The sequence below is a fragment of the Halyomorpha halys genome, unplaced genomic scaffold (assembly GCF_000696795.3).
Source record: "Halyomorpha halys isolate HHAL.00 unplaced genomic scaffold, Hhal_1.1 Scaffold1281.1, whole genome shotgun sequence".
Lineage (NCBI taxonomy): Eukaryota > Metazoa > Arthropoda > Insecta > Hemiptera > Pentatomidae > Halyomorpha > Halyomorpha halys.
In genome coordinates this window covers 3,456-22,984 of record NW_027114067.1, presented here as the reverse complement: position 1 = coordinate 22,984, position 19,529 = coordinate 3,456, and the positions used below count along the sequence as shown (strand labels likewise).

The following is a 19,529-nucleotide window of genomic DNA, read 5'->3' as shown; positions in this document are numbered from 1 at the left end:
TGGAGGTATGAAAAATCATATAATGGTCTATCATAAAGGTGTGATGTCCCTTTAATGTCCTCACTGAGATTATAAATCAGTTACATCTGGAAGTATGTAAAGACATATGATAACTCGTCATACTAATGAGAAATTAAAAAAATTTAAATTACAGTAAATTTTGACCAAGTTAGAGATTTCATTATTTGTGAACTATAACACTTTAGTTTAACCTTGGTAAAGTAGAATTGCTAATTTTAAAGGTAAAAGAATTAAATAGACCTCTTGTAAAAAGAGAATACAAAATGAAACTTGATCCCTGAAATACATTTCAGGAACATAAAGGTACAACTTTACCCTTTTCAGTTAGGTAATATGAGAGTGATCTTAGTCCTGCCTGCAATTTTTTTTGTTTTAATTTGCTTATGACTCCGTTTTAATTTAAACTTGTGTGTACATGTGCATAATTTAAATTGTATAACTGGTATAGAAAATATTCTGTTATTAAAGTTAAATTAAGGTCACAACAATTATGGAAATGTTTAGGTACTTAATTTTTTTTTCTGGTAAATTTTGTACGAACTTTAGAAATTGAGGATTTTACTTAAAATTTCACTAATGCATAATGTATTGTAGTGATATTGTGAGTCTCGATATATTTCAGCAGAGAGAAGTTGTAAAAGGTGTTATTTTACATCTTCAAAGTAGACTGAGTTTTTAAAGTCTTAAAAACTAATAAGTAATATTTTTTGAACTTGAAAAGATTGGAAGTGACAATAAAAAAAAGATCTTCATTTGTTTAAACATATAACCAGTGTCAGGCGCTGTAAGAACAAATCAAGCAGTTTCTTCTCAGTAGCCACTATTTTGTTTTGTTTATTTAAATTTGACATTATTTTTACTTTTGTTTATATGAGATATTACACCTCTTTATAAATAACCAATGCTTACTCCTATAATCAAATATTCTGGAATTTTTGCTGATAATAAATTTAAATTTCCAATTTTATTTTATTATTTAATGTATTAATATTGAAGTAATACAATTTTGTAGTCAGATACGTTTATTATGTCAATATTTCCGTGGCAACCTTTTAATACAATGTTTCCATAGTAACCATAATATAAATAACATAAAAATTAAAAAAAACAAAAAAAAAACATACCAGTTTATTGTTAATCTTTTAATGTCTCGTTCAAATAAAATTACCAAACCCAAAGAGATCAAAAGAACAAATTGCACTGTATCTCATTTTCCATTTTATGTAAACCTGTCATCTTATTATTCTGAATGTCAAGATGTCAAAGAAAAAAAATATTTTTCTAGTCCAATATTCCTTTCGAAGCAGACTGACTGGTTAATATTTCTATAATGAATTTATAATTTATTTTATATATTCTTATTTATTATCGGTTCAAATTCTTGAGGCTGGTATTCATTGTTAAATAAATCAATTGGTACTCTTCACCAACAGTCCAATGTTTCGGCCATCCTCAAGGATAATCTAACAATTAACAGCTTTTATTGTACATTCATTTGTAACAATTTTAACAATATTATTATTAATAATTTAACATACCGAAATATAAATTTACACCTTACATTCAAATATTTAAAAACTTATTGCAGGCCATTCTGCCCAGGCTATTACTAACAGTCAAATCACCCAATGAAACAATAAATTAATAGGGAATCATATTAATATATTATTAATTAGCTTACTTAAGCTTATGTCTAGCTACCTATTTTGTCACCATTTCATTAATTTTTAAAACTTTTAATTTAGATGAAATTAATAATATCAATTATCTTATCAACAAACTATTTTTAACCTTTCATACTCTCAGGTCAGGCTTATAATTGATTTATTTCAAATTACATTTTATTCTAAATTTTTATTTCTTTTATCGTTAAAATTAATTGTAACCTAAAATTTACCCATATTTTTTATAAATCAATTTTGTTAAAAAGTTTTGCATAGTGTTGGTTCAAATCTCTTGGATCTGTTTTAAAATTCACTGTACAATTGATGTTCTGTGATATATAAATTTACTGAAGTATTTTTCTTTGAACATATTATTTTATTTATGTAAAATTAGTGTATTATCAAAGTCGAAATTGTGTTAGCTGTATGCGCATGGTGCACTAGTGCTGTTTTACTGGGATCATTATCCTTATTTCTTATATCATTTCTGCATTGATATATTCTATCCCACAACAGTTGCTTAGTTTCACCAATATAGACAGCTGGATTAAATTTTATATATCAATCCTGATTGACTTTTTGTATCAATTTTGTCCTTCAATTTGCTATAATAATTTTTAAATTTATTGTTTGATCTGTAACATAATGAGTATTCACCATCATGATATTTGTGTATCTTCTGATAAACCCTTCATGTAATTAAATCTATAAAATTTCTTATTTATTGCTTTATTATTTTGTTTTTGTCCTATCTTTGGAATTTTTGAGGTTTATATCCCAACTATTATAAATTAATTTTTTCGGATAAAAATTTTCCAGAAATATCTTACTTTTTTTTATATACAGCCTACTAACGTCAGTTATTCTTATATAATTATTTCTTATGAAATGGATGGTAAGAATAGTAATTCCACATTACTGCTTGTTACGTTCTTGGATCACTCCTCCTTGTATATTTTCTCCTGTCATATGGACCTGCGGCTTGCACCTAGTCAGGACTTACATTTCCTTTCGTGCCAGCAGATTAGTACCCTGTAGAACAAAGTTACCCATCTGCATTAAGTAATCTGTCAGGATTTCCATTCCTCCTTTGTGACTGCAGAGTGAAGTTTCCATCGTTCGAGGACTTACGGCTTGCATTACTGAGACTCATCCCGTCTATTCTCCTACCAACAACCTAACTTGTTTAAACACACATTGCCGACCAAGACCTGGTATACATTACATTACATTATAAATTGGAGTCAGATCATTTAACATAACCCCTCGAAATAGTATTGTCAACACTGCATTTAACTTATTTTGTGTTTATTGTCAATTCAAATAGAAAAGAAAATACGAAAATAAGTAAAAAAAAAAAATTTGTTTTGTTTATAAAAGTTAAAATAATAATTTAAGTAAGAATACATATAGGTGGACTAGAAACTAGTTACTGATAGATAGAGCCAGGTATGATAGAATTCTAAATACAGGACCAGAGGAATAAACTGTAGAAAAATACTCCTTAATAAATATGGCAAAGGTGAGGTAGAGTAACAAGTAAAAGGAAATATTAAGAAAATTAATACAAATAACAAATAAACATAGAAGAAATTACCTGCAAGATTAAAACAAAGATGACAACTGCCAAGTTGGGCATCCGTTCTCAGGTATAAAATTTTCCCACTCTCAAAAAGGGTTATTTTTTTATAATATATAGACAGGTAAAATGACAGAATCATCAAACCTCTAGTTTGTGATGTCTAGCATTTGGGTCATAAAGTAAAATCAAATTATATTGAGTATTACAATAAATTAATAGTTTCATTTCATCTCATTAAACCACTCTAGTTTAATTACTATTCTATAGATTAAAATAAAGATGGTGCACTTCACACCTAATGGTACTGACTAGGCCGGATTATTCATAAAATACTAATTTTAAGTTTCAAAATTAGTATTCACACATAATGGTACATCCCAAGCCTAATGATTCATAAAATTCCTAATTTTTAAATAAATTTCTAATCATAGTTCAGTGAAATAGTATTTTATAAATCTAGTTTATTGTTCTTACCACCTGAACAAAAGAAAAGGTCATTTAAGTCGTGTAATATTTCTGTACTTAGTACATGTGTAATTACAGCTTAATGTCAATATTTAGGAAGGAAATGGCTTGCTATGACATAGCGCTTTATCGAGTTAAATTAGGATTCATTATCTTATTTTGAACAATCCTTATTCTTTAATGTATCTTAAATTCAGTTGCTCTATTTCTATTTTATTTATGAAAGTTTTCAAAGTGTATCCTTTATGTGCAGAGAGAGCTAACTAACTTTAAAGAGTTTATTAAACATTTCAAATCTATTACATGATGTATATTTGCAAATCATTAAATCAATTCAATTGCAAATTAATTTTGTTGACTCAACATTCAACATACCCTAATCTCACAGTGATAAAGGATAAACTTAATAAAACACTCGCTTTATTTCATTTATAAGTTTAATTTAATGAGGGAAAGAGTAAATAACAGTTAACTAAATGAAACTTGTAATAGAAAAAATCGATTGACACACATGGAATACAACAAAATTAAAATACAGTCAAGGAAGGTTATCCAACATGGAGGTGTAGTCACAGGTGTATGGAGGTTGCTCCAATACACCCTCCCAAGCTCAAGACACCAATTGATGTGTGATTCTTGACAAAAGATCCATTAGGAAGGCTCTCCGTGAATACATCAGCAAGCTGACGACTACTGACGGCACATGCTGCAGCTCAAACTCATTGTTCATCTACTTCTCACGTACAAAGTGAAAACGCACTTCAATGTGTTTTGTTCGGCGATGAAATTCTGTATCATCCGTACGGTACTTTGGTTGTCAACCAACAACTGTAGAATGCCATGTAGAGTTGTCAACAGTCGCTGAAACCATACCATCTCCTTGGCACCCTCACACGCTGCAATATAATCTGTTTCTGTAGTGCTTAAAGCAGTAACTGGCGGTTTACAACTCGACCAACTTACAGCACCAGTTCCACACGTCATCAAAACCCCAGTTCTTGATCGTCGAGACAAGTTGTCATTTGCAAAGTCTGAGTCCGAATAACAATCCAACTTTAGTTTAATATCTGATTTATAAAACAGCCCATACTCCCGGGTGCCATTCAGACACTAGAAGATTCTCTTGACAGCTTGCCAATCAGATTTCTTTGGAGAGTCTAGAACCTCCGAAACTGTGCTTACTGCATACGATAATTCTGGGCGAGTAATCATGGCCATGTAGAGCAGGCTGTCAACAGCCTGATGATATGGAACACTCTTATCCAAAGGTGAATCCTCAACTTCTTTAGCACGCTTCTCAGAGGGTGTAGAAACTGGGTTTGAATCAATCATATTGAATCTTGAAAGGATATTCTTTGTGTATGCTTCCTGACGCACAAAAATGCCATCCTTCTTTCTCTTAATCTACATCCCCAGGAAGCTATCCAAAGACCCAGTGGTGATCCGGAATTCCTTAGTCAAGTCTGAAAGAAATTGGTCAATTACTTTTTGATCTCTTGATAGATGGCAACCATGAGCCTACACCCATTTCCACATTCCTTGACAAAAAGGCAAGGGTCAGCATTGCAAGCCCTAAAACCACGCGATTCTATGAGCTGTACAAAGCGGTGATTCCAGCATCTTGGTGACTGTTTCAACCCATATAAGCTGCGCTTTAGTCAGCAGACTCCTCCACTTCCATCATCAAAGCCAGAAGGTTGAGGCATGTAGACCTCCTCTATCTCTTACAAAAATGCTGTCTGTATGTCAAATTGTCCAAGTTCATAGTTCTCATCAGCTGCAACATTTAAAAGAGTTCTCACTATTTCAAAACGAGCGACAGGACTGAATGTCTGTTCAAAATCAACTCCTTGCTTCTGTCCAGAACCCTTAGCTACTAATCGCGCCTTGTATCGTTCAACTTCACCATTAGGTTTTCTTTTCACCTTCAACACCCATCGGTTGGCTATCACCTTCTTCCCTTCAGCCAGTTCCACTAACTTCCACGTGTCATTTTGAACTCAATTCCTCTTTCATGGCTTGTTTCCACAAGTCACATTCTGATGATTGGAGAGCTTCACTGACACTCATGTTCTGTTCTGCGATTAGAACATAATTATTCGACAAGTATGAAGGAAGTCGTTTCTCCCTAGTGCTGCGACGAGGTGCCTCTACCATTTGGATGTTGGGGGTTGTATTATCCTGTTGAACTTCAGCTTCAGGAAAAAGTTCCAGCAGGGGTCCAGAAGTGTCCAATATTTTCATTTCAGAATCAGATCCAGTCTCTAGATAGTGTTCAGCTTGGGTTTCTTCTTCTCTCTTCAAAAGCTCTGATCCAGACAATTTCACCAAATGCAAAATCGGAGACTCTCTATCAAAAATGACATCTCTAGCCAAAACAATGGAATTTTTGGTAATATTCCATAGACCAAAGCCATTATGATGTTCAGTGTAACCAACAAAAAGACAAGGTTCACTCTTTTTGTCCATCTTTCGACGTCTGCATTTGGTAACATGGGCAAAGCATTTTGTCCCAAAAATTTTAAAATTGTCAATTTTGGGTGGTGCACACTGTGTCCACAGCTCAATCGGAGATTTTTCTTGACCAGTTGGTCCAGTTCTGTTGAGAACAAACACAGATGTGTTGACAGCTTCAGCCCACAACTTTACAGGCAAATTCTTGGAATGTATCATAGAACGTGCAGCTTCAACAAGCGTTCTATTCTGACGTAGAACGTGCAGCTCCAACAAGCGTTCTATTCTGACGTAGAACGTGCAGCTCCAACAAGCGTTCTATTCTCACGCTCAGATGTACCATTTTGCTAAGGTGAGTAAGGAATAGTTGGTCTAAGTGATATTCCATTCTCCTCCAGTAGTTTTTGAACACCCGCATTAATAAATTCCCGACCATTATCACAGAAAAGTTCCCTGATGGAGTGTCCAGCTGCTTTGGATTCATAAATAAACACTGACAAGCAGTTTGTAACATCTGAAGGGAAAATCGGGTGACTTCATTTTTTGTGGTCGGGCTATCGTGTGTAATCAGATCATGATTTCCTACTTGAATGAACGTAGGCGACTGAAATTGTTTGTAGGAAACAAAATAGTCCTTGGAGCTAGTCATATGTTGCACCAGTATCAGCAACCCACTGATCACCACCCAAAGCAAGCATGTCATGCCAAATGAAAGCATGCCCTTGGGTGCTCAAGGATTCTGTACCTCTATCCTCTGTCTCTTTCTTTATTTTAGTAGGAAAATTCCTGGCCATATGATTTTCCCCATTACATTTTTAACAAATTAAAACAGAACTTTTTGTCTTTGAAGCTGGTTGATTTTTGCCACCAACAGCTACTTTCTTCTTATAAGATTCTTTGGCTATAAGTGCATGGTCAACCTTACTATCTTTTCCAGGAAGCCTAATTTCGATTAACCTAAGCCTCTCAGTTAAACTATTAACAGTTCTATCCTGAATAGGTACACTCTCCCAAACACTTCTAAACTCAAAATAAGGAAGGGGAAGAGTAGACATAATTCGACCCATCAAAATAAATTCAGGGAGTTCAGATTGTGACAGTGTTTTTAATTCAACATTCAATTCATTGAATTCATGCTGAAGTCGCGCCACATGGTTCACAACATTATCAGAACTCATCACTTAATGAGAGAAAAATAATTCTAGTAGTCTATCAACTCTTTGGCTAGAACTCTGCTCATAAGTAGACACCAACTTATCCCACACACTCTTGGCAGTGACACAGGAAGACGTGAGCTCTTCATGTACTGCATTCAAAGTGCTTATCAAAATTAACTGAGCAAGAGAGTCTTTAGTCTCAAAATTGGCCTTATTAGAACCATCAGCATTTAGAGCCAACTCATCTGAAACAACGTCCAGTACCTTATGATGTTTGAGACCCAGAGAGATATGTCTTTTTCATCTACTCCAATTTTTCTGACCTTCTAGTTTTTCTACTTGCACTTTGAAATCCATCGGCCGCACTTCCATTGTTACGTCGGTATCAGTTCGATTTTAAACAAAACGAAAATCAAGATCGATTACACACGATAATCCGACCACAAAAAACGAAGTCACCCGATTTTACCTTCAAGTTAAAAAAAAAAAAAACACTCAATCACTTAACTCACAGTTTACGTAACCTGGGCCCATAACCTGATGAGGGAAAGATTAAAAATAACTGTTAACTAAACGAAACTTGTAATAGAAAAAATAGATTGACACACATGGAATACAGCAAAATTATAATACAGTCAAGGAAGGGTATCCAACATGGAGGTGTAGTCACAGGTGTATGGAAGTTGCTGAGGTCGCTCCAACATAATTAACAAGCTGTCAATTAAAGTAAAGCCTTAAGTTACAAGAAGTGTCAAGATACTACTCTACCTATTACTTTAAGCCCACTTCAATTATGTATGTTTTGTTGATTTATCTCTTATTTATAGCACAATAGAGCAATATTTACATTTTTAAACTCCATTCGTTCTTAAGTTGTCCCGTTTGAGAGAATATTCTATGGAGATAAGGTAGCGTTCTTGCAATTTAATTCCTTCACTTTTCGACATATTTCGTTTCGCAATTCTCTTTCTCTCTCTCTCTGTTCAGAGGACTCTTCGCCTTCGCCATTAAAATTATGCCTTCAAAGAAGATCATTCCCTTTCGCACCGCTGTCTTGGAAAGGCTGATGCGAGTTTTAAAACGTAACATAATCGGAATTTTCAAAATTGACGCAGACGCCTACGTCTTTAATGTGAGGCTGAACGAATCTAAGCAGCTCTTGACTAAGCGTGAGGAACTCACTGTCGCTCTCGGAGAAGATGATACATTTCCCGACGACTCTTGGCACCAACTCTACGACGCATTAAAGGGGGAAATAATGAAGGCTGGTGATACCGTCAAGCAAGGAAATCTACATCAGACAGCACTCCTCCCGCTTGTTCGACGTTACGTTCAGCCAAGATGGATCCAACCCATAGAAACCGCAATTACCCAAGATCCCCATCCCTACGTTTTGTGGTGATCTTCTGAAGTGGTTGCACTTCCATGATATGTTTGTGTCATTGAAACATAATGAGCTGACCTTACTGAACATCGTAAAGTTCCACTACCTCAGTGGCTCCTTGAGGGTGAAGCCGCAGCTGTAACTTCAAGGTTCCCCGTTGAATCAAATTCATATGAATTAGACTAGAAACGTGTGATGGAGACATTTCAGAACCCCCGCGTCTTGGCTAACTTGCTTATTCATAGAGTAATTGACTTCGACCGTAAGGGGGTAAGGAGCGATCTGCAGAAATACGAAGCCTATTTTACTGGTGACGCGTCGATGCTCTGAGGAATCAGCGACTCAAGGATCCATTAAGGACATTGGGCCTAACCAAAAGACGGTTCGAACTGTATTTGGGGTTAATCCAAGAGTTTCCCACGGTTAACAGTATGATCGCCTTTGTTCGTCAGAGGGAAACCGCTATCTGCATGTCACAAGACGCTTCCAGGAATCTCAAGGATACTCCAGCCGCAGCTCGAACAACTCAGAAGGACAAAGTAGTTTTCTCTCAACCTCGTAACAGTTACCCTTATCCTGACATTCCTATTATTGAGGTAACTGCCTCCAAGGGAGTATAGATTACTTGGGACGTCGAGCTATTGGAACCGCTGGAGTACACGGGGCCCCCAAACGCTGTCAAAACGGAGGAGATGTCAAACATGATCAATAACACGTATTTTCCCACACTCTCAGCAGCGCATCCGTAGTTCCCTTGCCACGGGTCGAACCGAATTGCCTTGGATGGCTTGCAGCACTTAGGATTGGTCTAAGGCTGTGGACGATCATATGCTCCAGGACCTTACTAGGTACTGGGAGGAGACATATAGGTCGGTAGGCTTTTGGGATTTCCTTATCCTTGCCACCTCCCTTTTAGAGCAGTTTCAAGTCTGCAATCCTCCACTTGTTTGGAAAGTGCCCCTTATCCAAACACTCGTTGAATATATTCAATAATTCCTCCTCGATATAAGGGGCACTGTTCGTGAGGATTGCAGTATCAAAGCCATCCAGTCTCTGAGACCTTCCAATCGTTTGCCTGTCCACTGTAAGACGAACGTCCCATATATCCTATGGTGGACATAGGTCGGTACCTGGTAGCTATAACATGGTGCATCTAACCATTCCACCATCTGCACTATCCTGGGACGGATCATCCCTAGGGCATGTATAGTCTATATACATCTTTGCAGCCTACTCCAGGGTGGTTGCCTGGGCAACTCTCACTCCAATAGCTGCCATTAACTGTGACGGCTTAACTTTGCCCAGTGCCACCCTGTACGAGATACCTATACAATAAATTCGTCTCAGGATTTATTCTTTGGGCAACGCACTCCGTTTCGATATACCCTATACCTATGCTTAGATTCTTCGCGGAGTGCAGGCCTCCTCTCAACGTCTTTACACTCCTGGTAATGTTGTAACTACTTATTTGCACAAGTGTCCCTATTCAAATAATTATTTTGCATTCTGAATCATTAAATTTTGTAGTCGGTTAGGTTGTACCAGTATTCAATATCCTCCATTTGAAAAAATATATTTATATTATAATATATGAATATTTTTTACTATCATAATCATCATTTAAACTATATTAAACAAATTATTTTATTTATTTTTGCCTCCAAAATAACTAGGAATTATTATTTTACACAACTCGTTAGAACCTACTCGTTCATCAACAACAAATTTCAAATAGTTTGGTGTAACAATTAGTGGAAGGTTTTTCTTGTTGTGCCGTAAGTTCGATTAAACTATTTGATAACATTTAGTTATTATATTTAAAGCATGCTATATCTTTTATTTATTTCAGTTTTATTATCAATGTATTTTACTATTCTTTGTGGGAGAATGTGCTTTGAACTTAAAATGTATCTTCTAAACATTGCTGATATCATTTAACATTCATTATCAATTTGCATAAGGCCCAAAAACAATTTAAAGAAATTTGAGATAATTGTAAATTAAAAGCTTTTAAGTACATTTTATTTCTTTTTTCAGGAACTGTTGATTTTGGTCTTTTAATTTTTTCTATACCAAGAGAAATGGCTGATGGAACCTTCTCTTCATGTAAGTTTTTCTTTTCTAATTATTTTGTTTATTAATGTTTACTAGTTTTGTAGGATCCTGATGATTTCTACTGTTTCTTGAAGTTGTTTATAGCGATTTCAGAGCAGAATATGAAGTATTTTATGTTATTTGCTTTATTCTGTTTTACTTATATTTTCTTTTAAATGAAAGGGAGTGAGAGAAATGCTTAATTCATCCATGCTGCCCAAATAAATCGGGTTGCTACATTACACAGTATACTAATCAATCTGATCGGACTTATATAAATTACATGTATTTACATGATGTAATAAAAAAGGAAGAAAGCAGTTTCCCCCCCCCCCCAGTTTCCTTTTTCAATCAATTGTAGTCTATATACATGATATCAATATTTCAATTCATTCCTTTTTTCTTTCCCTTTCTTACCCCTTCCATTTCACAATTTTTATTTCATTTGATTGACAAATTATTTTCGAAGAATTTGTATAAGTATAGTAAAGGGAAGAAGTGTAATCGTGGTCTTAAGGTCTTTTAGTCCAAATAATCAAGTCTTGCAAAAAAATCTTTATATGTGTATGTCTATTAACAGCCTAGTTTAAAAAACATAAAGTCTTTAGAAACTGAAATTATACATTTAAGGCAGGTGTATGCTTGGGATGTTTGGGTCACTTTTTTGACAAAATTATCCTACTAAAAGTGCCATTTTATGTACTTGGTGTTACAAAATTTTGATATCCTTAAAAACCACTGTAAATATTTTGATTAAACTCATCATATGATTTTAAAATTAAATCAGTTAGTTTCAGTTCAGAATTGGGTAGAGACTTGGAATGCTTTTACTCCCTATTCTTGGGCTGCTAAGTTAAGGATATGAGAGGTTACCCATTTTTTTAAATTAAAAACCATGGGTATATATTTTTTTCATCTGTGTGATTATTAAATTATTTAACTATATTCCATTTTAATTAACTGATGATACTTCCACTTAAGCCGGTACATTAGTTTTCCTTTTCATATTTGTTTCTTCCTTCAGTAATTTATTGGAGTAATTTAGAAACCATCCACAAAAATATGCATATTGTTATACATTGTATAAAAAGTTTTTTAACCTGGATGTATTGAGATTCTTTTTACTAGTAACTTTGTATGAGCATCTTAACAAGTATAAATGAAAGTAAACATACAACAGCAATAATCATAGAAAGCAGCTTGTATAAACCATTCATCAAATTCTGGTCAAGATACAAGAAGTATTCCTCTTTTGTTTTCCCTCTTTCTCTTCATACATTAAAATTTTTCTTATAAATTTCCTAAATATTCTTTCAATGATTCATGAAATCAGCCTTAAATAAAGCAGGTGATTCCTAAAATTTAAGTTACGATGTTTTATGTTTGACCAAATATGTTCTATTCCTAAAGCATAATACTTGTACATACCTAATGTACACCCTATTTAATTACTACTATTAACCAAGTGGCATGTATTATAATATAAAATTGAGTCATTGAACACTGTTAAAAAATAGTAAAAAAAATATATATGCTTTTTGAAGCCGTTTATATAATTTAGAACATCTGAAAAGTTTTTCTTTATTTAAAACAAATATTTCACCCCATTTATGAGCATTAAGTCTAAATTTTGCTAATGTAGGTTAAAAGACCAGACGTACAGCTTTCCAACGGTTGTATTAACTTTGGAATTGTATAAAATGTAGAGGAGTTATGAACGATTATTTGAACAATGGCCACCAAAGAAAAAAAAAAAAATCCTCCAGATGAATCAAGGTGAAAAATTTCTAATTTTTAATTTCTTTAAAAATGCTGTTTAAAGGTTTCAGACGCCACTATAAATAGAAATGATTTCCTTTTTCATAAAACAATTTTTTTTACCTACTTTACTGAAATCCTCATTACGTTTCTTTTTAATTTTCTGTGAGTAAAAATTCATTGAATAGAATCAGTATCAGTAATATTTATTTCTTATTCTTCAGAAAGAGATAATAACCTATAATCTTCCTTGAAAACTTCTGACAATTTCGCTTGTTTGGGAGTCTTCCCCCACCAAATCAAATAGGAAGAGGAAAAATGGAATGTTTGCGCTTGTTCGGTTTGTCAGTCCCTTCTCAAAGGCAGATACTGCTTTCAATGCTTTGTACGTAAACTCTTACATCAACCGTTCTACGCCTACTTCTCCTTTCCCAAACTCTCTACATCCACCATCCACGCTCTCGATTTATAGATCCCTTCCATATGTCCCCTCTCTCACTGACAACATACAAAAATTCTTAAAATCAACAATTCCATCACTACGTCTTGGACTCAAATCTCAAAATAAACTATCTTATTTTTTACTAACACCAAGGATCCTATTCCACTCCAATACCGCTCTAACGTTGTATACCGGATTCCTTGCTCCTCCCCCAACTGTACTTCTTCATATATAGGTGAAACTAAAAACCACCTCAGATCACGTATCTCTCAACATAAATTGTCTATAACTTCCCACAACTCATCCGCTTCCAAACTTTCAGAACATGCCCTTACACTTAATCATGCTTTTGATTTTGACCATACCACTATTTTAGCCACTGTTCCAAATTATCAAAAGAGACTCATCTCAGAATCCATTTATATACATCTTGAATCCCTTCCAGTTAACCACAAAATCGATAAAAACTGTATATTGCATACATACAGCCATATATTAAACTTAATTAAGACTAAATAATTGTATTCTCATTTTATTATCATCATCAAACATTTTTCTATTATACTTTTGTTTTTTGTTTTTTTCTCCTGTTTGTTATCTCTTTATCACTTATATTATCCATCGCTGCATTTACTTATATTTATTCATCTATGTTTTATTATCTTTCATATTTACTTTGTCTTGTTTTTGGTAAACTGGTATTTCTAATGTTTCTTTTAACTTATCATTATCATCACCTATATTGTTAACATTCCATCACTTTTTTTCACTTATTTCTATACTTTATTATTTATTTTTAATCTTTTTATATACTTCTTTCTACATCTCACCTTGTACTTTTATATATATTTTTATTTTATTTTGTAAACTTTCACTTCCGATTTTTAAATTACCTTGTTTCACTTTGTTTTTTATAATACTCCTGTTATCTTTACTTTTACTATTATCAGTGTAGATAAATGATTATTTTCATGATATATAAATACTACAGTTGTTATCATTGTTTACTTATTTTTCTTACTTATTTCTTTGTATTTTTTTTTTAATTTACTTTTAATTATTATTAGTTACTTCTTTTACAATCATTGTCATTACATCCTATATTGTATTATTTTTTTCAGTATTATCTCTTATTATTAGTAACAATATGTGTCATTCTAATTTTACTTAGTTTTTCCTAAATTAAAATTATTATATTTATTATTATTATCATATTTCTATATCTTTCTCTTATCATTTTTCATTTTTCGTCATATCTTTATCACTACTTCCTGTATACGTGACGTATTTTAAATTGAAAGATAACCAACGGCTGGTGGGAGGAGCTAGCTTCCCACTCCTCCATGCTTCCGCTTCATTGTTGCCTACTGTTCACCCTTTTACTTTGAACAGGTAGGTTGTCTCGACTTGTTCTTTGCTCATTTATTATCATTTTATATCTTTATTATTACTTATTTATGTGTAATTATTATTTTCTTCATGACGTTTATTTAATCTCTATATTTTTTTTTTCTTTCCCCGTATTGTTTTTTGTTTTATGTACATCTGTATTTTTTAACTATATATTTTACGTATTTTTATAAAAAAATTTACTCTTGCCATTGTTACTTATTTTTATTCTTATCATTGTATCTTATCTTTGTATTTTTACTCTTATCATTGTATCTTATCTTTGTATTTTTACTCTTATCATTGTATCTTATCTTTGTATTTTTACTCTTATCATTGTATCATTTTGTATCTTTTTAGCCCTGATGAAGCCCTACAAAGGGGGGTGAAACGTCGGAAAATAAATAGTTGTAAACTATTTTTGTTCCTTTGACCACAACCCTCACCATCTTCCTATATATCAATTTTTACGGTCAACTATATATACATACACCCAACAAATTGTTCAGATCAATATAAACTAAGTCTCACTGTTGATTAACTAACTAAATATACTTAATTAAAACAGAAAAAAAAATTTACAATTTTTATAAGAAACATTGTTTTATAAACTTAAATATACTTTTATTAGTTGCATTAATGCGATGTATTTGTTGCCATTGTACCAGTTAACACAATATGGGCCATATTTATATGATATATTAATGCACGAATAATATTAGATTTAAAATTACAGGTTATTAAGTAAACTATGGGAGTAAAATGCAAGAATAATAAAGTAAAACACATTGTTCAAAACTTTTAATATCTAAAACTCTCTCCAATGATAAGTCATTCGTGCCTGCATAGATATGTGTATCGAGATATCTCTTTCTATGAATCTCAACAATCAAATATTCAAAGATCATGATAAGGCTTTATGCCATTAGTGATAAGGTGACTGCAGCACTTACTAAGTTCTTCAGCCGTTAGGATATGAGTGATGATACGGAGCTAGGCGGTCATTATTCAAAACTCTCAGACCACCCACTGTTCGCAGCTTGCAAAGATAAATAAATCAATAAATTTGAGGTAGTTTTGCAGTTTTGGGTAATTATAACAACAGATTTCCCTATAGATGTGACTATATTTGGAATTAAAAGCACGTTCAATATCTTTAGAATATAAGTTATTAGATACACCTGTCAAAATAGTTTTTTTGTTCTTTATTAATATTAAAAAATTAATGAAAATTTTTCCGATGTTGAAAATGGAACTCCAAGATAGTTATAACATTTTGTAAATTCCAAGGGTTTATTTTGCCAAAACAGTGACTTCAATTTTGTGGTGACTTATAGCGTACCAGAACTTTTGATTTTCGGGGTTTTAGACCAGTGAATGTTGTGCGCTATACTGTTCAAGGTTCTTAGGTTTCTTTTGGGTATTATGCCATGAGTTACTTAAAATTACAATGTCGTCTGCCAATAGGAGCATTAGAACTTCATTGTTGCCATCTAGAGGTAAACCAGATCCACTGCTATTTTCAAAGTAAGATATAATGTCTGAGACCAATATAGTAAATAGAATCCGGCTTAATAGTTTCACCTTGTATTACTCCTGAACTGATTTTTATTTTGTCTGATATCTCATTCCTTATTTTTATTTGCATTGTTGCTGTATTGTACAAGGCATTAAGAAGTCTCACTATCTTCCCAATAATACCGAAATCAAACAATTTTCTCCAAAGCAGCTCAAGGTCAATGGAGTCAAACGCTCTCTTAAAATCTAAAAATGTTGCATAAACATAGCTACCCTTCACCTGGAGATTAATATTGATCAGTGACTTTAGTGAGAAAATTTGTTCAATGCAGCCTCTTCCTTTTCGAAATCCCGCTTGTTTTTCTGGAATTAGGTTTTCACTTTTAGTCCAAACTTGAATCCTATGAGTAAATAACTTAGTCATGTTATTTATAAATGAGAGCCCGTTAGCTATCTACATCTGTTTTGTCACCCTTTTTGTGCATCAAAATTAAGTTTGATTTTGTACAGGCACCTGGTAGTTGCTCGGTTTCCATAATATAATTGAAAAGATTTAATATGTAATGTTGGCAATGAACCTTTATAACTCAAGTAGAGTGTACACCACCAGTGCTATGACTAGACCTGGGTTAGGCTTGTTTAACGGATCAGTCCGGTGGCAATTGAAGGGCTCATGTGATCAGTTATTATTGAGAGTTCACACTTCCAACTCTACTCGAGATAGTTCGGTAGACTCTTTTTGCCAACTCTTTTTTATTTTTTAAATAACATGATTACATATTTCATATAATCATATAAACATTTGTACCAGCAGGTCAGTTAAGAGAGATTGGTTTAGCCTCTGAGAACCACGTCTGAGCGAACAGGTCATAAAAAAATTAAAACAAGTGCTTTGTAGAAAGGAGTATTTAAAATATTCTCTTGAGGAAAGACATGTTCTTTTACTTAGCTCTTCGCCTTAAAGATAAATATTTGATATTGCATTTAATACTCATAAATAGTATGATATTCTCTGTTCCTTGTTTTAAATATTATTTTCATATCAGCAGGTGGACTTGCTCATGTGAAAGAAGAAACATTTGTGAAACAAGAAGAACTGCTTATCCCAGATGAAGGTAAGGCATTTTGAGTTTATTAAAAGAAAAAAAATCAAAAGAGATTGATTCTACTCTAGTACTTTATTTCCTCTAGTTACTTTAAGCACTGTTGTCATTTCACTGTTTCACACCTCTCCACATCGGTCGTTGTTGGGAGGAACTCTTAGAGCAGTATTTTCTCTTATTGGGTCCTCATTTGGTTCGGCCATTGTATTTTATTTTATTTACTTCTTTATTATAAGTTACTCCTGTTATTATAGTATTTAAAATGTTTGATAATTTTTACTTTTAATCTCGCTTTCTGTCTTATCTGTTATTATGTTGAAACATTATCTTTAAGTTTCAAAAGTCATCTTTATTTACAATGTGTGTTAAGTAATATGAAAGAGTAATGCATTAAAATTTTGTTTTCTTGGATGGGCTTATTAAATTCTTTTTATGCGTAAGAAGATGGTTCCTGTTCCTTGTTTTAAATATTATTTTCATATCAGCAGGTGGACTTGCTCATGTAAAAGAAGAAACATTTGTTGAGCAAGAAGAAGAACTGCTTGTTCCAGATGAAGGTGAGAAACATTTATCTTATTAACTAAAGAGTAGGCACTGTACGAGGGTACAAAGAACTTTATAATATATTATGGTATCAATTTTTATAAAAAAAATATTTTATTTAAAAATAGTATTTTGATTTCATTCTGAATGAATTTAATAATAATATGATATCAATCTATTATAGTGATATTTTATGTCTCTTGAAAAATAAAATAAAAAAATGTCAACTGTAATAATGTACAGGACAAAGACATTGGAAATTGAATTATTTAAAACAAATATTAAGGAAATTAAAAGAAAAGGTTGATTAATTTTTATAGTATGGGGAAAACATTATGATGATTTATTTATTTGTTATTTTGGCGAGGGAATCACCATGGTGATAAAAACTTTAAAACAAAACATTCAAAAATTTAAACTAGAAATATAAAAAAAAGGAGCTTCTAAAAATACAAAATTTAAAATTATTTATAAAAATTAAAAAACATAAATTGTTGTTTTTTATATTTGCGGAAAATAAAATTGTCTATATATCACCCTGGGGGCCCCTAGTAGAGAAATGTCTTTAAGGAGGAGAAGAGCCGCCCGCCGTGGCTCGAAGCGAGTATGTGGGTTGGCCAGCCTGCTAGCACTGACTCACTAGAGAAATAAGGGTGCATGGGCTAGTGTATGTATACCATACTGGTTTGAGCTAAACCTCTGTTACAAATAAAAACATGCTAATACGCAATGTTCACCACAGATACATTTGTTTGTTTTTAGAAAATGGAAACAATTAGTAAACATATGTTGGCCGCAACAATACTGGTGCTGTAGTTGCAAAAATTACACGAAGGCTACAATTGCCGCTTATGCTCTTGGTCCCAGTCCTAACTCCTTGATGGGGGAGATAAGCATAAAGCCCCCTTCTGATTGGGGCCAGATGCTCTAGTTGCCCAGCAGGATGCTGCAGGAGAGACACCTCACTTGGTCTATGTCCTTTTTGATTATGATGAGTATTGTGTGGTAACTTTCCAATTTTCTAAACCATTGTGAGAGATATTTGCACCTTTCGTCCCGTTATCTCCAACTTCAGCTGCATTTCTAAGGGTTTGTTCCCTCATAGTTCTTCAGCTTAGTCTAATAATGAATGAACAGTGATCCAGCCAGCCATTACCGCTTTCAGCCCCAAATCAGTACTGGTGGTTGCTGCTGCCGACCACCAGGAATGTTTATCAACTTTCCCGTCTAGATCCGCCATGTTCAGTCAAAAGCAGAGCCACCTCGAGCAGGATGCGGTTCTTCACTGGGCACGGATGGCCTTGGGTTTATAGCATCCTCAAAGACTTGACCTAAGCTTCATGGGCTTCTCAGCTCTGACTGGATGAGGACCTAGTGTACAGATCAATCCTGATCAAAGGTAATACCTCTCTTCAACGTTCTGGCACCAGAGTCAATCTTTATATAGTTCCCTCTGAACGTCATTTATAACGATCTCGCTTATAGTGTTGAACATAGAGGGGAAAATTCAGAGAAAAAAAAGTCAGAGAATCTCTTCAAGCCATTTTGCTAGCCAACCTTCCTGTGTAATAATAGTATGAAATATTTTAGCAGAAAAATGATAAGAAGTCATTAATTATATTTTGTAAAAGATTTGTTTTTATTTTTATACAATAATGACTGTTTGATTGATTTCCACTTAATAGCTTTGTTTTATTTTATTAATGTGATAATTTATTGCTTATAGGTACCAAGGATACTTGCCATAGAGGAAAGAAATCCCATCAATGTCCTCACTGTGATTACAAATCAGCAGTATCTGGAGCTATGAAAAAACACATAATGGCCCGTCATACTGGTGAAAAATCCCATCAATGTCCTCACTGTGATTATAAATCAGTAGGATCTGGAAATATGAAAAAACATATAATGGCTCGTCATACAGGAGAAAAGTCATATCAATGTCCGCACTGTGA

At 33.4% G+C, this 19,529-nt stretch overlaps 1 protein-coding gene across 1 annotated transcript in view; it reads left to right on the top strand.

Annotated features, from left to right (window-relative positions):
- Positions 1-9,158: 9,158 nt before the first annotated feature.
- LOC106684951 (zinc finger autosomal protein) overlaps positions 9,159-19,529 on the top strand; it is an 11,628-nt gene continuing 1,257 nt past the window's right edge. The window contains exons 1-5 of the mRNA XM_067051344.1: positions 9,159-9,285; positions 10,765-10,833; positions 16,978-17,043; positions 17,520-17,588; positions 19,301-19,525. Coding sequence (XP_066907445.1) covers positions 9,159-9,285; positions 10,765-10,833; positions 16,978-17,043; positions 17,520-17,588; positions 19,301-19,525 — 556 coding nt within the window. The remainder of the gene's footprint in view (positions 9,286-10,764; positions 10,834-16,977; positions 17,044-17,519; positions 17,589-19,300; positions 19,526-19,529) is intronic.